This window comes from Cervus canadensis, chromosome 11, assembly GCF_019320065.1.
Source record: "Cervus canadensis isolate Bull #8, Minnesota chromosome 11, ASM1932006v1, whole genome shotgun sequence".
Classification (NCBI taxonomy): Eukaryota; Metazoa; Chordata; class Mammalia; order Artiodactyla; family Cervidae; genus Cervus; species Cervus canadensis.
Genome location: NC_057396.1, coordinates 15,290,013 through 15,310,179, shown reverse-complemented (window position 1 = coordinate 15,310,179; position 20,167 = coordinate 15,290,013). Strand labels below are relative to the sequence as shown.

The following is a 20,167-nucleotide window of genomic DNA, read 5'->3' as shown; positions in this document are numbered from 1 at the left end:
AAAAAAAAAAAATGATACAAATGAACTTATTCACAAAGCAGAAACAGAATCACACTTTGAAAACAAACATGGTTATGAATGGGGAAAAGTGGGTGGGGATGGATAAATCAAGAGTTTAGAATTAACATATATATACACTCCTGGGCTTTCCTAGTGGCTCAGGTGTAAAGAATCCGCCTGCCAATGCAGGAGGCATGGGTCTGACTCCTGGTCTGGTAAGATCCCACACGCACATGCACCACATGCATGCGCTCTAGAGCCTGAGAGCCACAACTACTGAGCCCACGCGCTCTAGAGCCCGTCCTCCCTACAAGAGCAGCCACTGCAGTGAGAAGCCCATGCACCACAACTAGAGAGCAGCCTCCGCTCACTGCAACTAGAGGGAAGCCCACACAGCAGCGAAGACCCAGCACAGCCAGAAATAACCAGGCAAAATTATAAAACAAACAAACATATACACACTGCTCCACATAAAATGGGGCTTCCCAGGTGGTGACAGTGGTAAAGAACCCGTCAGCCAATGCAAGAGACACAAGAGATGTGGATTTGATCCCTGGGTCACGAAGATTGTCTAGAGGAGGAAATAACAACCCACTTGCCTGGAGAATCCCACGGATAGAGAAGCCTGGCAGGCTACAGTCCATAGGGTTGCAAAGAGTTGGTTATGACTTAGCATGCACACATGCATAAATAAAATAGATAATCAACAAGGACCTACTCTAAAGCACAGGGAACTCTACTCAATATTCTGCAATAAGCAAAGTGGGAAAAAAGTCTCAGAAAAACGGATATATATATATATAAGTTAATCAGTTTGCTGTACATCTGAAACTAACACAACATTGTAAATCAACTATATTCCTATATATAAATTAAAAAACCAAACAAAACAGAATTGAGGTTTCTTTCTAAGAAGAAATTCTGCCCCAAGTGTAGAGTCAACTCCTGTCCAACAATTTCCAGCCTGCTAGCCTGCCCAACAAACTTTAAATTTGCCAACTCCCACAACTACCAGACGACAAAGAGTCTGCCTGCAAGGCAGGAAACCAGGGTTCAATCCCTGGGTTGAGAAGATGCCCTGGAGAAGGAAATGGTGACCCACTCCAGTATTCTTACCTGGAAAATCCTGTGGATGGAGGAGCCTGGTGGGCTACAGTCCATGGGGTCTCAAAGAGTCAGACACGACTGAGCAACTAATACTTTACTTTTATTTTTACCATTACACAGTAATGAGGGGCTTCCCTGGTGGTTCGAATGGTAAAGAATTCACCTGCAATGTGGGAGACCTGGGTTTGATCCCTGGGTTGGGAAGATCCCCTGGAGGAGGGCAAGGCAACCCACCCCAGTATTCTTGCCTGGAGAATCCCCATTGACAGAGGAGCCTGGCAAGCTGCAGTCCATGGGGTTGCAAAGAGTTGGCACGACTGAGCGACTAAGCAGAAGATAACACAATTACATAAGCTAATTCCTTTAAATAAACCCCTCTTCAACAATCCTCAGCAATCCAACCCCCGTCAATGTATGTCACCACATCAAAAGAGTAAGGAACGAGACTTCCCCGGCAGTCGGGTGGTTAAGAATCTGCCTTCCAATGCTGGGGACTCCAGTTCGACCCCTGTTTGGGGATCTAAGATCTCATATGCTGTGGGGAACTAAGCCTACGTGCTGCAGCTACTGAGCCTGCGCGCTGCAATGAAAGAAACTGCACGCTGCAACTAAGACCTGACACAGCCAAATAAAGTACTTAAAAGATAAAAGAATAAGGAAGAAAAACCTACGGTCATTTGACACAGAAAAAACATATAGTAAATCAACACTCATTTATCACCAAAATTTTCCAGCAAATTACAAATAAAAAGCAACCCTATGAAAAATCCTTACCTAACTTTGTACTTAGAGACAAAATATTAAGGCTTTTCCTCAAAGCTTGGCGAAAAAGGTAAGGACGCCCACTCTCACTATTTCTGTTCAACACTGTACTTATAAAAAGAAATGACTCTTTTATTCAGAGATTACATGATTTTTTTACATAGAAAATTTTAGGAAATCTATAAAAGAACTACTAGCACTAATAACTTTAACAAGGTAACAGTATAAGATCAATTTACAAAAAACAACCATATTTCTATATACTAGCAAAATACTAGAGTATCAAAAGCACTCAAGAGAAAGAAAGAACAAAGTTACACCAGCTAACTTCGACTTTATTTATTTATTTATTTATTTTTTCCATTTATTTTTATTAGTTGGGGACTTTGACTTCTTGCAGAACTTTATTAATCATAACTATTTGAAATGGCCTAAGGATATTCATTTAATTCACTGGAATAGAATAGAAAGTCCAGAAAAACATGCATATTTTTAAGTCACTTGATTCTTCATAAAAGGCACCAAAACAATGCAGTGGGGAATGGAAAGTATTTCCAATAAATGGTGATGAAACCACTGGCCACCATAAAGAAAAGAAAAAAATGAAATTTAACCCCTACCTTACACTATATACAAATATCAATTTAAGGCAGCTCTTAGACTTAAATGTGAAAGCTACAAATTACAAAGCTTCTAAAACAAAACAGAAGATTATCTTCTTGTCCTAGTGGTAGATGTAGACAGAGGTTTCCTAGATAAAACATAGCAAAATCCACAAAAGAAAAGCACACATACAACAAAGGACCGATATACAGAATATGTAAGAACTCATAGTTCACTAATGAACAGGCAAAAAATCTGAACACTTTATAAAGAAAAATGTAAGAATACCAAAAAAGTACATGAAAAACTGTTCAATATCAATAGTCACGAGGGAAATGGGAATCAAAAATATACTTAGGGGACTTCCCTGGTGGTCCAGTTGTTAAGTATCTGCCCTGTGATGCAGGGGACCTGGGTTTGATCCTTGGTCAGGGAACGAAGGTCCCACAAGCCTCGGAGCACCTAAGCCCACGGCCGCAACTACTGAAGGCTGTGCGCTCTGCGGCCCACACACAACTGGAGCCTGTGTACTGCAGCACAAAGTTCCGCAGGCCACAACGGAGACCCAACGCAGTTAATAAAACAAAACTATACTGAGACAACGGAACATACATCCAGTCACTCTGGATGCGTGAGAATACCATTTAATCCTCATTCTCAAAAAATATAAGAATACCAAAAAAATACATGAAAAACTGGTGGAAATACATGAAAAAAATCATATGCTAGTGGGAGTGTAAAACAGTACAATCACTTTGGGAAACAAACCACTGTGATATACAAAAACATGCATAAATCTTAAAAACAGTATGGTGAGTTGAAAAAAAGTTTTACACAAATAATACACTATTTTATGAATTCAATTTATATGCAGTCCTAGATCAGGCAAACCTAACCTATCTTGAAATAATCAGAACAATAGTTGCCTTCTGGAAGAAGGTGGGGATAGGGGTGGGACTAATTGGGAATGGACATGAAGTAACTCTCAAGGATGATGAAAACAATGTTTATTTTAATAGGGATGGAGGCATTTGTCATATCTCACAAAATTAAACACAAGATTTATGGATTTGACTGTAGGTCAATTTTATCTCAAAACAAACATGATATTCAATTAATGACTGCATGATAAAATGTTTGGGGAGTAACGGTTACTGATGCCTGCAACTCCTTTTGAAATACACTTAAAAAGTTAACTGACGGACATACAGGATGATACATTATTTAATAAAGCAACAAAGGTGACTTTACTCTTAAGTCTGAATATTTTCATTGAAAAAAGGTGGAAACTGGAGAATAAGGAAGACCTTTCTGTATTCATATGAAGAAATCTCCAAGATGCAGGGTTATATTTTTCATATTTATAAAGAGAACACAACAAATGCCCTTCCAAACAATGCCAATTACTATAAAAGTGTATGACCCAGGTGTCTTCCACTGTACTAGCACTCAAATAATTTATATGGCTCAAAAAAGACAAAATGAAAATGATTTAAACAAAACAAAAAATAAAGCCCTATTTTCAAGTATTTTAACATTATGTATAATTTATTTAAAATTACAAAAGAGCATTTTTCCAATTAACTTTTAGTGATACTCAGTACTACTCTGAAGATACTACAACTAGCTCAGATTAATTAATAGATCATTAAATTTTCATTTTCAGATTTTTTTATAATAGTAGTTAGCATGAACAGATCTTTACTTGAGATGAAAACTCACCAACAAATCAATTTAAAAAAACAGTAACATAAACATTCACATTAAAATTTATATCCTTTTGGAAAAAAATTTTTTATTTATTTGGATGTGCCAGGTCTTAGTTGCAGCATGCAGGATCTTTAGTTGTGGCATGCGAACTCTCAGTTTCAGCATGTGGGATCTAGCTCCCTGACCAGGGGATCAAACCTGAGTCCCCTGCACTGGAAGTGTGGAGGCGTAGCCACGGGACTACCAGCATAGTTCCAATTTCTCTTTTTTTAATCATCATGGTGAAGAGAGTCATATTCTATGCTTTTATAGGTTATAAAGTAACTGGTGAACAATGAGGAAGAAAAACCAAGCAAAGATTCTGAAAGATTTAGAACAAAACTTTTTTAACTTAAAAAAAGAAGGTCAACATTCTTTGGTCACAAGAAGAGATAATATAAAATTTAAAATCAAGACAGTTTTTAATAATCAAAGGCAGCAAAATCGTAACAGTTAAAAAACAAAAAATAAACCTCATAGGGTTAGGGAAATAGGGCACTTTGCATATGCATATCTAATAACATATTATACACTCCGTAAAATCTAAGAATTATAAACATATGATTTAAAACACTTACCCCTTCTGCTTCAAAGGTAATTCAAGTTTAAATATGGTAGCATCATTAACAACTGCTTTATATGCCTGCAAATAATGTAAAATAAGATATGAACATTATTTTTAATACTTAAAATACAGTTAGAGGAATTACTGTAATTCTAAAAAATACAAATTAGCCTTTTTTTTTCTCCCTTACATTTTTTTTTCCATTTATTTTTATTAGTTGGAGGCTAATTACTTTACAACATTGTAGTGGTTTTTGCCATACACTGACATGAATCAGCCATGGATTTATGTGTGTTCCCCACCCCGATTCCCCCTCCCGCCTCCCTCCCCATCCCATCCCTCTGGGTCTTCCCAGTGCACCAGCCCTGAGCACTTGTCTCATGCATCCAACCTGGGCTGGTGACCAGTTTCACCCTTGATAGTATACTTGTTTCAATGCTATTCTCTCAGAATATCCCACCCTTGCCTTCTCCCATAGAGTCCCAAAGTCTGTTCTGTACATCTGTGTCTCTCTTTCTGTTTTGCATATATGGTTATCTGGCCTGATAGAATTTTTCAAGTTAATGATTTCAACATGCTCTTGTCATGTTATGATTATCATTATTCTCAAGTGAGGTCTTAATGCTGCTTGATAACCATAACATTTTCTCTTGTCCACGCAGTCTCCTAGAAAATATTTTCATGTCACCTCCTTTCTCTTCAAATCTCCAGTATTTCCTCCCTCATGCATATTCTCAGCTGATGATATGACTTCCTATTTCAATGAGAAAACCAAAGTAATCAGAATTCCCTCCTCTTTCTCCAGCATCATCAATTTTCCCTTTCTCCATTATTTTTATAGCCTCAGTATGCATATATATTATTTTAAATCTTAAAGATTCTCTCTTGGCTTTGTCCACCTTTGGCTACTGCCCCATATTTCTCTGTCTCTCATTAAGCTAAACTTCTAGAAGAATTATCTAACTCATTGTCACTAATTTCACTACAACCATTCTTATTTGAAACTGTTTTAATCAGGCTTTCACACTTCTATTCCAATCAATCATTCTTGTCAAAGTCACTCACAACCTCCACGGAGCTGAAGACCACAGTCGGTTAGACTCTCATCCTACCTGACCTTTAAAATCAGGATTTTAAAACAGCAAACCATGTCCTCTTCCTGCAAAGTGTTTCCCACTTGTTTTCTAGCACAGCATTCTCCTCTCTCCTCAGGAAAGATGGTTCCTATTTTTCCAATAACGAACTTTAGAATGGCCCAGATCAATCCTTGGGTTTCTTCTCTTTGCTACCCTCACTCTTAATTTGAAGACTTTATACAGCCAGTGTCAGAGCTTTAAAAACCATCTATATGCTGAAGGTCCCAAATTTATTTTTGAAGGCCCACCCCCTCCATTAAGCTCCAGATCTGATGTTGCCATATGGATGTTTAATAAACATTTCAAAGTTAACTTTGTCCAGAACCGAGTTCCTAGTCTCTCTTTAACTGTCTCCCCCAAACCTGCTTCTTTCAAAGTCTTCATCTTCCATCACCTCAGCAAGCATATACTTTTGACTGATCAGAAAATGTGAGTGTCATCCTTGACTGATCTCTTTTGATCACATTCCACATCTGATTCTAGTATCAAGTCCTACATACTCTATTTTCACAACACATTAAAAATCCAACAACTCCACCTACTATCCTTCTGGGCTGTGCTTCCATCATTACTTAACTGAATTACTTAAATAGGTTCTTAACCCATATTCTTGCTTCCTCTCTTGCCTCCTTCAGCCTGTTCTTTTTGTAGTAAGACAGGTGATTCTGATAAAATGTTAAGTCAGATTCTGTCATTTAGTTTGAGACCTTTCTATGAGTTCCTATACTACTCAGAGTAGAAATAAAACTCCTTACCATGGCTCTCACAGTCCTACGAAGATCTGGTCTCCTGTTATCCCTGACTACCCATTTCTGATTTCTTACTATTCTCCCCCTCACTCAGTCCACTCTGGCCACAATGATCTCTTTCTTCTCTGGTTCTGGAACATGACAGGTATAGTCTTGCCTTAGAGTCTTTACAAGTGCTGTCCCTTCTGGCTAAAGCATTATTCCCTCAGACAGCCAGGTGACTTGTTTCTTAGTCAACTTCAATCTTAATCTGAATGTCACCTCAATAAAGCCTTTGCAGGCCACTCAATTTAATATTTCCAACCACCTTATTACCTCCACACTCCCTTACATCCCTTTCATATTTTATTTACCTCTGTACCTTTCTATCCATTTATCCATCTAAAAATAGTGATTTTTAAAAAGCTACTGGAGAAAGCTGATTGTCTTTTTAGAATCTAGAAAAATATTTCACTTGGGAAGTAAGAAGAGGTAGTTTAAGAGTGGGAAAACTAATGGTAATTTCTAGTGATAGGTTTATGACATTTAAAAAAAATACAACTTTAAGGATAATATTATGTTTCATTATCATTATCCTAGACTATAATTGTGGGAAATAAGGTATGGAAAACAGGGATAAATGTGATATAACTCTCATAAGAGCCGTAGGAAAGGAAATAGGACAAAGAAATCAACTCTGCTTGGGACAGGATGTGGGTGGAGGCAGAGTATCAAGGAAATTCCAAGAGAAGTATACTTTGAGCTGAGTCTTAAGGAAGGATGAGTAGGAATTCAATAATCAGTAATATTCTAAAGAGGAAAACATTCTTGAAAAAATGAGGAAGAGAGCTAATTTCTAGCTAAATTCTGGTTCACAAGCATACCCAATCCTTACAAAAGCATATAAGAAATCACATGCAATATGGTTGCCCTCCACTGTTGAAAAATAAGAGTTGCTAGGTTTTTTACTTTGTAATTTAATAGCATAATGATGCAAGTTTCTTACTACAATTAAATTATGACAACAGTGTTAATATACAGGACTATTACCTTGTCTCTTGCAGTAAGAAATCGTGGGTCATCTTGAAAAGCTTCTTTGACAAGTTTACTGAATCTATTAAATAGTGTAAGTAACTGCTCAACATACTTCTCAGAGTCCTAAAAAATAAAGTGTTTTATATTGAGTTTTAAAAAAGAGACTAATACACACAAAAAAAGAAAATATAAACATAATTTTAATAAATTATAGCTTTAAAATTTGGAAAATTTTCTGAAATATTTTTTCTTAGGAAAGATGTTCCAACATCACTATTTTACCATCAATTACTAGTTTAAATACCTGATCCTGCATTTACAAAATAACCTTGATATACACCTACTACTGTCATTGAGGAAAACTTACAGTAGTAATAGTTTCAGCAGCTGCTACCATATCTGCCAGGCCCGCACTGATGATATGCTCCTCCAAGTCTTTTAACATTGGCTCTATCCCATTAGGAACTTTGTCCATCAATGAAAACATTAAATGTAATTCTGAAAGGATAGGACATACTCATGTAATCATTTCATCCATCAGAATAGATTTTCTCTTTGATTTGTATCATGGATCTAGAATGCCTATGATAATAAGAGTGTGGGGAAATATTAGTTGGAAGTTGACAGCTTTAACAGTATTCTGCGAGTACAATTAGTTTAGGAGTTGCTATAATAAGCATAAGCAAAATACTATAACTGCCTGATCTACCTTCTCAGTGTGACAAAAATTATTTTTAAAAAAAACTCTAAATAAAGCGATCACATACTGTAAAACCCAACTCCTCTTAAAAGGTGAGTCACCTGACTTTCAATGAAATGGAATATATTTATTCTAAGGAACACAAAAGTTTACACAGAAGTTAAGTACTTTTCATAAGGTAGATGCAATATTAAACACACAATACACAGCAACATCAAGGGGTAAAATAATCATGTCCTCAGATTATTCAGAGTAATGAAATAATATAAAACTGTACTCATAAAGAATTTTTCAGTTTACAAAACTTTCTTCTGTTAACCCCCACCTTGGATCAGTGGACTCTACTTAGTTTTGCATACAGAAATTCAAATATTTCATTTGTACTAAGAGAGAAACTTGCTTTTATTACAAAAATACTTCTGAAGAATGTATAGATTTAAGTGAACTGCAATACATACTTGAAACACAACTAGAGATTAAATAACACCTTGCAATTTTACAACATGAAATCTAGAGAGCAATACATCAAAATGTTAAAAGTGGTTGTCTCTGAGTAGTAAGGATATGGGTAAATTTTCTTTTTGGTATGTATTTCTTTTGGTATTAATGTACTTTCTACTTCCCCAAATATAACTTTATGGGGGAGAGGGATCAAGATTACAAACACAGAGAGTTTTACTGCTTTCTAAAAATATTTGTCATAAAGTTCCACACAAAAGTCAAATTACCTAGTTCTATCCTATACTGTACGTTTATCATTTAAATTAACCTTTAAAAGCAGAGTCTTAAAGGAGGAGCTAAGACGGCAGAGGAATAGGCCAGGGAGACCACTTTCTCCCCTACAAATTCATCGAAAGAACATTTGAACGCTGAGCAAACTCCACAAAACAACTTCTGATCACTAGCAGAGGACATCAGGCACCCAGAAAAGCAGCCCATTGTCTTCGAAAGGAGGTAGGACAAAATATAAAAGATAAAAAGAGAGACAAAAGAGCTAGGGACGGAGACCCATCCCTGGAAGGGAGTCATAATAGAGGAAGTTTCCAGACACCAGGAAACCCTCTCACTGGCGGGTCTGGGGGAAGTTTTCGAATCTTGGAGGGCACCCTAACTGGGAGGAAAAATAAATAAAACCCACAGATTACATGCCTAAAAGCAACTCCCAGCAGAAAAGTACCCCAGACGCTCGCATCCGCCACCAGCAAGTAGGGGCTGAACCGAGAGGGGCAGGCGGCATTGCTTAGGGTAAGGACGGGAGCCTGAATGCCCTGAGGGCAATTGGAGGGAGCTAATGTAAGATAGCAACTTAAACTGTGGGATAGCAAGAGAGAATTACCAGCGAAAAGCGCTAACGGAACACATTGCCGGCCTGTTCGCAGAACAAGGGAAGGACTGAGCAATTTCAGAGAAGAGCTAGCCGGCGGTGGACTGGCCCAATCCCCGCTGGAGGCAGGAGGCAGGGGGGAGGGGAAAGGGGCAAACTCGACCCCAGAGACAGCACCCCTACCAAATGGCAAACAGGCTTCCAGTCTCTATCCAAAGACTTCCTGAGATTCTGGATGGTTGACATCTGCCAGGAGGGTCACGGCTAGAGACCAGCTCCCCAAAATAGACACAAGGTGCGCCCAACCAGTGGGCGTGGAAACTGAGGCTGGGACTGCGGAGGGGAGAAGGCGCACAACACCTGGGGAGAGTGCGCTCCTCAAGCTCCTGGCTGCCTGAGCTGCTCTAGCTGGGGAAGGCACAAAACGCAGGCCCAACTGAATCTGTGCTTTTGTGGAGTACCCGAAAACTGGAACCTGAGTGGCTTAGGCCTGGGAAGTGCACGCAACTCAGGGCCCGCTCCCTGGAGAGCAGCCTGGAGCCTGAGCAGTGTAGACAGTGAAAGCACACACGCCGTGAGCAGGTGCAAACCCAGGTGGCCAGAACACTCCGAGTGCTCCCCACACAGGCCAGTGATATTTGTCTGCAGTGCCCCTCCCTCCCCGCAGCAAAACTGAACAAGTGAACCTAAACAAGAGACCACGTCCACCTGCCTGTGTCACGGCGGAAATTAGACACTGAAGAGACCGGCAAACAGAAGTCAGATAAACAAAGGGAACCGCTTCAGAAGTGACCAGTGCAACAGATTAAAATCCCTGTAGTTAACACTGACTACACCGGAAGGGGCCTATAGATATCGAGAAGTGTAAGCTGGAACAAGGAGCTATCTGAAACTGAACTGAACCCACACTGCCCGCAACAGCTCCAGAGAAATTCCTAGATATATTTTTACTTTTTTTTTAATTAAAAAAAATTTTTTTTTTAATTTTTTTTTATTTTCTTTTAAAATTCCCTATTACTCCTCTATTACTTGTTAATTTTCATTTTCTTTTATTTTCTTTTAAAGTCCTCTATTACTCCTTATTTTTCATTTTCATATATTTTTACTAATTTTTTTAATTAAAAAATTTTTTTTCCTTTCTTCTTTTTTTTAATTTTCTTTTAAAGTCCTCTATTACCCCTTAATTTTCATTTTCATTTCACTATAACCTTGCAAAAAAAAAAAAGGACCCTATTTTTAAAGCAAACTTCATATATATTTCTTAAATTTTTTGTGTTTTTGTTTTTAATATTGTATTTTTAAGAGTCTAACCTCTAGATTCTTAATCTTTGTTTTTCAGTATCTGATATCAATTTTGGGCACTTAAGAATCCAATATTCAGTACCCATTTTTACTCAGGAGTGTGATGATTACTCTCTCCCCCTTTTGACTCACCTTTTTCTCCCTAGATCACTTCTTATTTCCTCCCTCCCCCTTCTCTTCCCAATCCAATTCTGTGAATCTCTGTGGGTGTTCTGGGCTATGGAGAACACTTAGGGAACAGAGTACTGTGTAGATCTGTCTCTCTCCTCTTGAGTCCCCCTTTTTCTCCTCCTGCTCATCTCTATCTCCTTCCTCCCTCTCCTCTACTTCATGTAACTCTGTGAACCTCTCTGGGTGTGCCTCACTGTGGAGAATCTTTTCACCATTAACCTAGAAGTTTTATTATCAGTGCTGTATAGTTGGAGAAGCCTTGAGGCTACTGGAAGAATAAGACTGAAATCCAGAGGTAGGAGACTTAAGCCCAAAACCTGAGAAAACCAGAAAACTCCTGACTACATGGAACATTAAGTAATAAGAGACCATCCAAAAGCCTCCATACCTACACTCAAACCAACCACCACCCAAGAGCCAGTAAGTTCCAGAGCAAGACATACCACGCAAATTCTCCAGCAATGCAGGAACATAGCCCTGAGTGTCAACATACAGGCTGCCCAAAGTCACACCTAACACATAGACCCATCTCAAAACTCACTACTGGACACTCCGTTGCACTCCAGAGAGAAGAAATCCAGTTCCACGCACCAGTACACCGACGCAAGCTTCCCTAACCAAGAAACCTTGACAAGCCAATCGTCCAACCCCACCCACTGGGTAAAACCCCACAATAAAAAGGAACCACAGACCACCAGAATAGAGAAAGGCAACTCCAGACACAGAAATCTAAACAAGATGAAAAGGCAGAGAAATACCGAACAGGTAAAGGAACATGAAAAATGCCCACCAAGCCAAACAAAAGAGGAGGAGATAGGGAATCTACCTGAAAAAGAATTTAGAATAATGATAATAAAAATGATCCAAAATCTTGAAAACAAAATGGAGTCACAGATAAATAACCTGGAGACAAGATTGAGAAGATGCAAGAAATGTTTAACAAGGACCTAGAAGAAATAAAAAAATCAATTAAAAATGAATAATGCAATAAAAGAGATCAAAAACACTCTGGAGGGAACCAAGAGTAGAATAACGGAGTTTGAAGATAGGATAAGTGAGGTAGAAGATAAAATGGTGGAAATAAATGAAGCAGAGAGGAAAAAAGAAAAAAGAATCAAAAGAAATGAGGACAACCTCAGGGACCTCTGGGACAATGTGAAATGCCCCAACATTTGAATCACAGGAGTCCCAGAAGAAGAAGACAAAAAGAAAGGCCATGAGAAAATACTCGAGGAGACAATAGCTGAAAACTTCCCTAAAATGGGGAAGGAAATAGTTACACAGGTCCAAGAAACCCAGAGAGTCCCAAACAGGATAAACCCAAGGCGAAACACCCCAAGACACATATTAATCAAATTAACAAAGATCAAACACAAAGAACAAATACTAAAAGCAGCAAGGGAGAAACAACAAATAACACACAAAGGGATTCCCATCAGGATAACAGCTGATCTATCAATAGAAACCCTTCAGGCCAGAAGGGAATGGCAGGACATACTTAAAGTAATGAAAGAGAATAACCTACAACCCAGATTACTGTACCCAGCAAGGATCTCATTCAGATATGAAGGAGAATTCAAAGCTTTACAGACAAGCAAAAGCTGAGAGAATTCAGCACCACCAAACCAGTTCTTCAACAAATGCTAAAGGATCTTCTCTAGACAGGAAACACAGAAAGGCTGTATGAACATGAACCCAAAACAACAAAGCAAATGGCAACGGGACGATACCTATCCATAATTACCTTAAATGTAAATGGGCTGAATGCCCCAACCAAAAGACGCAGACTGGCTGAATGGATACAAGAGACCACCTCAAAACAAGGGACACATACAGACTGAAAGTGAAGGGCTGGAAAAAAATATTTCACACAAATGGAGACCAAAAGAAAGCAGGAGTCGCAATACTCATATCAGATAAAATAGACTTTAAAATAAAGGCTGTGAAAAGAGACAAAGAAGGACACTACATAATGATCAAAGGATCAATCCAAGAAGAAGATCTAACAATTATAAATATATATGCACCCAACATAGGAGCACCAAAATATGTAAGGCAAACGCTAACGAGTATGAAAGAGGAAATTAACAGTAACACAATAATAGTGGGGGACTTTAATACCCAACTCACACCTATGGATAGATCAACTAAACAGAAAATTAACAAGGAAACACAAACTTTAAATGACACAATGGACCAGCTAGACCCAACTGATATCTATAGGACATTTCACCCCCAAACAATCAATTTCACCTTTTTCTCGAGTGCACACAGAGCCCTCTCCAAAATAGATCACTTCCTGGGCCATAAATCTAGCCTTGGTAAATTCAACAAAATTGAAATCATTCCAGTCATCTTTTCTGACCACAATGCAGTAAGACTAGATCTCAATTACAGGAAAAATACTATTAAAAATTCAAGCATATGGAGGCTAAATAACACACTTCTGAATAACCAACAAATCACAGAAGAAATAAAAAAAGAAATTAAAATATGCATAGAAACAAATGAAAATGAAAACACAACAACGCAAAACCTATGGGACACTGTAAAAGCAATGCTAAGGGGAAGGTTCATAGCATTACAGGCTTATCTCAAGAAACAAGAAAAAAGTCAAATAAATAACCTAGCTCTACACCTAAAGCAACTAGAGAAGGAAGAAATGAAGAACCCCAGGGTTAGTAGAAGGAAAGAAATCTTAAAAATTAGGGCAGAAATAAATGCAAAAGAAACAAGAGACCATAGCAAAAATCAACAAAGCTAAAAGCTGGTTTTTTGAAAAGATAAACAAAATCGACAAACCGTTAGCAAGACTCACTAAGAAACAAAGGAAGAAGAACCAAATCAATAAAATTAGAAATGAAAATGGAGAGATCACAACAGACAACTCTGAAATACAACGATCATAAGAGATTACTACCAGCAGCTCTATGCCAATAAATGGACAACTTGGAAGAAATGGACAAATTCCTAGAAAAGTATAACTTTCCAAAATGAACCAGGAAGAAATAGAAGATCTTAACAGACCCATCACAAGCATGGAAATCGAAACTGTAATCAGAAACCCTCCAGCAAACAAAAGCCCAGGACCAGATGGCTTCACAGCTGAATTCTACCAAAAATTTAGAGAAGAGCTAACACTTATCTTACTCACACTCTTCCAGAAAATTGCAGAAGAAGGTAAACTTTCAAACTCCTTCTATGAGGCCACCATCACCTTAATTCCAAAACCAGACAAAGACGCCACAAAAAAAGAAAACTACAGGCCAATATCACTGATAAACATAGATGCAAAAATCGTTAACAAAATTCTAGCAAACAGAATCCAACAGCATATTAAAAAGATTATACATCATGACCAAGTGGGCTTTATCCCAGGAATGCAAGGATTCTTTAATATCCACAAATCAATCAATGTAATACACCACATTAACAAATTGAAAGAAAAACCATATGATTATCTCAATAGATGCAGAAAAAGCTTTTGACAAAATTCAACATCCAATTATTAAAACTCTCCAGAAAGCAGGAATAGAAGGAACATACCTCAACATAATAAAAGCTATATATGACAAACCCACAGCAAACATTATCCTCAATGGTGAAAAATTGAAAAAGCATAAGCATTTCCCCTTAAGTCAGGAACAAGACAAGGGTGCCCACTCTCACCACTACTATTCAACATAGTTTTGGAAGTTTTGGCCACAGCAATCAGAGCAGAAAAAGAAGTAAAAGAAATACAGATAGGAAAAGAAGAAGTGAAACTCTCGCTGTTTGCAGATGACATGATCCTCTACATAGAAAACCCTAAAGACTCTACCAGAAAATTACTAGAGCTAATCAATGAATATAGTAAAGTTGCAGGATATAAAATTAACACAGAGAAATCCCTTGCATTCCTATACACTAACAACGAAGAAAACAGAAAGAGAAATTAAGGAAACAATACCATTCACCATTGCAACAAAAAGAATAAAATACTTAGAGTATATCTACCTAAAGAAACAAAACACCTAACATAGAAAACTATAAAACACTGATGAAAGAAATCAAAGAGGACACAAACAGATGGAGAAAATACCGTGTTCATGGATTGGAGAAGAATCAATATTGTGAAAATGAGTATACTACCCAAAGCAATCTATAGATTCAATGCCAATCCCTATCAAGCAACCAACAATATTTTCACAGAACTAGAACAAATAATTTCACAATTTGTATGGAAATACAAAAAACCTCAAACAGCCCAAAGTAATCTTGAGAAAGAAGAATGGAACTGGAGGAATCAACCTGCCAGACTTCAGACTCTACTACAAAGCACAGTCATCAAGACAGTATGGTACTGCACAAAGACAGAAATATAGATCAAATGGAACAGAATAGAAAGCCCAGAGATAAATCCACGAACCTATGGACACCTTATCTTCGACAAAGGAGGCAAGAATATACAATGGAAAAAAGACAACCTCTTTAACAAGTGGTGCTGGGAAAACTCGTCAACCACTTACTTGTAAAAGAATCAAACTAGAACATCTTCTAACACCATACACAAAAATAAATTCAAAATGGATTAAAGATCTAAATGTAAGACCAGAAGCTATAAAACTCCTAGAGGAGAACATAGGCAAAACACTCTCTGACATCAATCACAGCAGGATCCTCTATGACCCACCTCCCAGAATATTGGGGATAAAAGCAAAAATAAACAAATGGGACCTAATGAAACTTAAAAGCTTTTGCACAACAAAGGAAACTATAAGCAAGGTGAAAAGACAGCCCTCAGATTGGGAGAAAATAATAGCAAATGAAGCAACAGACAAAGGATTAATCTCAAAAATATACAAGCAAATCCTGCAGCTCAATTCCAGAAAAATAAATGACCCAATCAAAAAATGGGCCAGAGAACTAAACAGACGTTTCTCCAAAGAAGACATACAGATGGCTAACAAACACATGAAAAGGTGCTCAACATCACTCATTATTAGAGAAATGCAAATCAAAACCACAATGAGGTACCATTACACACTAGTCAGGATGGCTGCTATCCAAAAGTCTACAAGCAATAAATGCTGGAGAGGGTGTGGAGAAAAGGGAACCCTCTTACACTGTTGGTGGGAATGCAAACTAGTACAGCCGCTATGGAGAACAGTGTGGAGATTCCTTAAAAACTGGAAATAGAACTGCCATGTGACCCAGTGATCACAGTCCTAGGCATACACAACGAGGAAACCAGATCTGAAAGAGACACGTGCACCCCAATGTTTCATCGCAGCACTGTTTATAATAGCCAGGACATGGAAGCAACCTAGATGCCCATCAGCAGGTGAATGGATAAGGAAGCTGTGGTACATATACACTATGGAATATTACTCAGCCATTAAAAAGAATTCATTTGAATCAGTTCTAATGAGATGGATGAAACTGGAGCCCATTATACAGAGTGAAGTAAGCCAGAAAGATAAAGACCAATACAGGATACTAACGGATATATATGGAATTTAAAAAGATGGTAACAATAACACTATATGCAAAACAGAAAAAGAGACACAGATGTACAGAACAGACTTTTAGACTCTGTGGGAGAAGGCGAGGGTGGGATGTTCTAAGAGAACAGCACTGAAACAAGTATACTATAAAGGGTGAAACAGATCACCAGCCCAGGTTGGATGCATGAGACAAGTGCTCAGGGCTGGTGCACTGGGAAGACCCAAAGGGATGGGATGGGGAGGGAGGTGGGAGGGGGGATCGGGATGGGGAAACACATGTAAATCCATGGCTGATTCATGTCAGTGTATGGCAAAAACCACTACAATATTGTAAAGTAATTAGCCTCCAACTAATAAAAATAAATGGAAAAAAAAATAAAAGCAGTCTTACTTTTGAGGACAAACTGAAATTGACATGAGCACATACAAACATAATGATACCCAAGGAGAAAAAAATGCTTAAGATACAAATTCATAATCTTCTTTACAGCATTTCTAACTATGCTAAATACTTTGAGCCTTTTCTTTACACAGTTTTCCATAATGAAAATACATATGTATAAAAGAATGATCTAACAGTAATTTATTAAAAGTGATGTGCTTCAAAGATATCCTATTAAAAGAGTATGATAACTTTATGTAGTGTTTTACCTACTTTCAGTTTCGTTTCGCTTGATCATGCCTTGGCATTCTGCTAAGATAGTCTCTTTAAAGGATGTCACCAGGGCATTTACACAGCATTCCATGAGCTGAAATATATCAAAAATTTGTCAAGGCTATTATAAGCACAAATAAGGCACAAATGTACTCCACTCCATTTTGCTTTACAGTTCCATAAAACCACATTGTTTAACAACAGCAGAAAACTAAGTATACTGAAAGTAGATTTTTCTTACCTTTATTAGAGAATTGATGAAGATGGATACTCTATATTAGTTTACCAAATATACTTCCCACTAAGCAAAAGCCTAGGAACTCAGGTTCTCTATAGAAATTTCAGTAAAAGTCCCCAGTGAGGGAAGGAAAAAATTTTTAATCTACAAAATCAAATTAAAAAAAAAAAACTGTAGTGAACTCTTATCTGGAGAGAACCTGTGTTGGAGTTAGATGCTAAAATTCTAAAAGTATGAACATTCAATTAAACTCATAGTAGGTTTCACTGTTGTGGGCACCAAAGAAGTGTTAGGATACCAAGAAGAGAAAGCTATAACCTCTGCTTTGGAGAAGATCACTACCTTATAAAGGGCAAACTTTAATAAATAAACTCAGTTAAGTGGCAAAACACACACATACAAACAAAGGAACTACCATTTTTTTCTGGGTAGTTAAAAAGGTCTCATCCACCTGATGAAATTTAAATTGGATCTTGAAAAGGGAATACAAGTCTTAAAATGGATTGGTTATTCTAATATGAAACTGAATATGGCAGTAAAGAGACAATAGGAGAGAAAGCTAGAAAGGTAGACTGGAGTGAGATTTCAAATAAAGATCTAAGGTTTGGGACTTTAAAGGCTGTTGTTGCTGCTTAGTTGCTAAGCTGCGTCTGACTCTTGCAACCCCTCAGACTGTAGCCCTCCAGGTGCCTCTGTCCATGGGATTTTCCAGGCAAGAATGCTGGAGTGAATTGCCATTTCCTTCTCCAGGGGATCTTTCCCACCCAGGGAATGAACCCACGTCTCCTGCACGGCCAGGCAGATTCTTCACCGCTGAGCCACCAGGGAAGCCCATTCTATAGGTAGCAAAGGTTTTAAATAGAAGATAAATGTAATGACCACCTATTCCCCCACCAAGTCATTTTTAAAAGATCAGTCTAACAGCAGCAAGGTAGGTAGTACCGAGTGGTAGTAGGGAGACTGGCAAACAAGGCTGCTGAAAGGTTCTACGTAAGATGGTCAGGGTCTAACGTTCTGGCTGGGCCTCAGGAAAATCTACCCCACTCCATCACTACTCCTCTGTGTATTTTTACTCTCCTTGCAGGTATCAAAATGAATAGGTTCTGATTACCTACACAAGGTACACTAGGGCTGATATCTCTCTTCTTAAAACAGATCAGCTATCTGTATTAAGGAAAGGGAATTGTATGTGCCTTACAAGTTCTTTGCTAAAAATTCCTCTTAGAACTGACTTAATGATGCTAATTACTGATGTTGAATATAGGAATGGAGATTCATTATACCACTGTTTCTGTTTTTTAAAATGTTAGAAAAATTACTGCAATAAAAGTTTTTAGGTCCCTCTCTGAGAATTATGCTAATGACTTTAAAGTCCATGTACGTCAATTCTGTCCTAAGAAAAGCAACAGATATATGAAGTGGTTGAGAAATTTCTGCCAAGGTGGGAAGCTCTGACCCAATTACTTAGTAATTTCATTCTATACCGGCTCTGGAATATGCACAACAGAACACTCCCACCTTCAACAGAGAATAGGTAAATCTAACTATATATAACTAATGAATAACAAAATGCAACCAGAATAAGCTCTGTTTTCTAAAATAAGCTCTATTTTCTAAAATCATCTGTTTTCTATTTCACTGAAAATTTACACTTGAACATAATCTAACTCAGGAGTAGTCCAAATTCAGCAGACTCCAAAAAATCTAGGGTTGTGTGTTTCAACCTGTTTGTTGTGAAATATTTTAATGGCTGTGACCAACTTTTCTTTTTTTTTTCCCAACTTTTCTTTTTAAAATAATATAGAACAGAACTACAACAAAAATATCAGAGTGCTTCACATACAATAACAATGAATATTATTTCATAGAATTTTGTTTCAGATATGAGTAAATACACTAAGAACATACTAAGTTACAATAAAAAATATATTTCTTATTGTGGGTTTCAGTGAGGATTAAAAGGAGAGGCTAGGGAGGCTAGGTGGTCCAATGGTTACCACTCAGCCATTCACTGCCAAGGGCCTGGGTTCAGTTCCTAATCAGGTAACCAAGATCCTGCAAGCCAAGTGGTACAACCAAATAAATAAATAAATAAATAAAATAAAGGAGAGGCTACATTGACAAGATAGCTGAATAAATTGAGTAGAATTTGGTAACTGCTTAGATGAAAGGAGTTAGGGATGTAATAGGTTACTGAGGGAAAAAAAGAAAGGTTACTGAAGCACTTTGTAGCTTGAAAGGTTACACAAATTATTACAATAACTAATATCTTTTAATGAGAATCTATGCTGTACCAAACATTGTGCTAAATCCTTTACATATATCATCTGATTAATATCAATATGTCATTTAACCCATGACAGCCTTATGAAGCAGGTATTTAATATATGAGCAAATAAGCTTAGAGAGGCTAAGCTACTTTGAAATGTTATACAGTTCATAAGATCTTGAGCTGTAATATGAGGTCAGGTATGTGACTCCAAGCCTATGACTTTTGATACTATACTAAGAGAGCAAGTATACACTTAGTAATGGCTATGTGCTCAGAAATTAGTTAAGTGTTATAAGAAACAGAGAAGATAAAACATGGTTTATATGCTCAATAC

General features: G+C 37.6%; 1 protein-coding gene across 2 annotated transcripts in view; it reads right to left on the bottom strand.

Moving 5' to 3' along the window:
- Nucleotides 1-20,167, bottom strand: part of CUL5 (cullin 5) — a 129,726-nt gene that overhangs the window by 25,945 nt on the left and 83,614 nt on the right. For both annotated transcript variants that reach the window (XM_043481072.1, XM_043481073.1), the window contains 4 exons: nucleotides 17,324-17,417; nucleotides 8,053-8,183; nucleotides 7,701-7,808; nucleotides 4,800-4,864 (listed from right to left, as the gene is read on the bottom strand). In XM_043481072.1, the coding sequence (XP_043337007.1) occupies nucleotides 4,800-4,864; nucleotides 7,701-7,808; nucleotides 8,053-8,183; nucleotides 17,324-17,417 (398 nt within the window). The remainder of the gene's footprint in view (nucleotides 1-4,799; nucleotides 4,865-7,700; nucleotides 7,809-8,052; nucleotides 8,184-17,323; nucleotides 17,418-20,167) is intronic.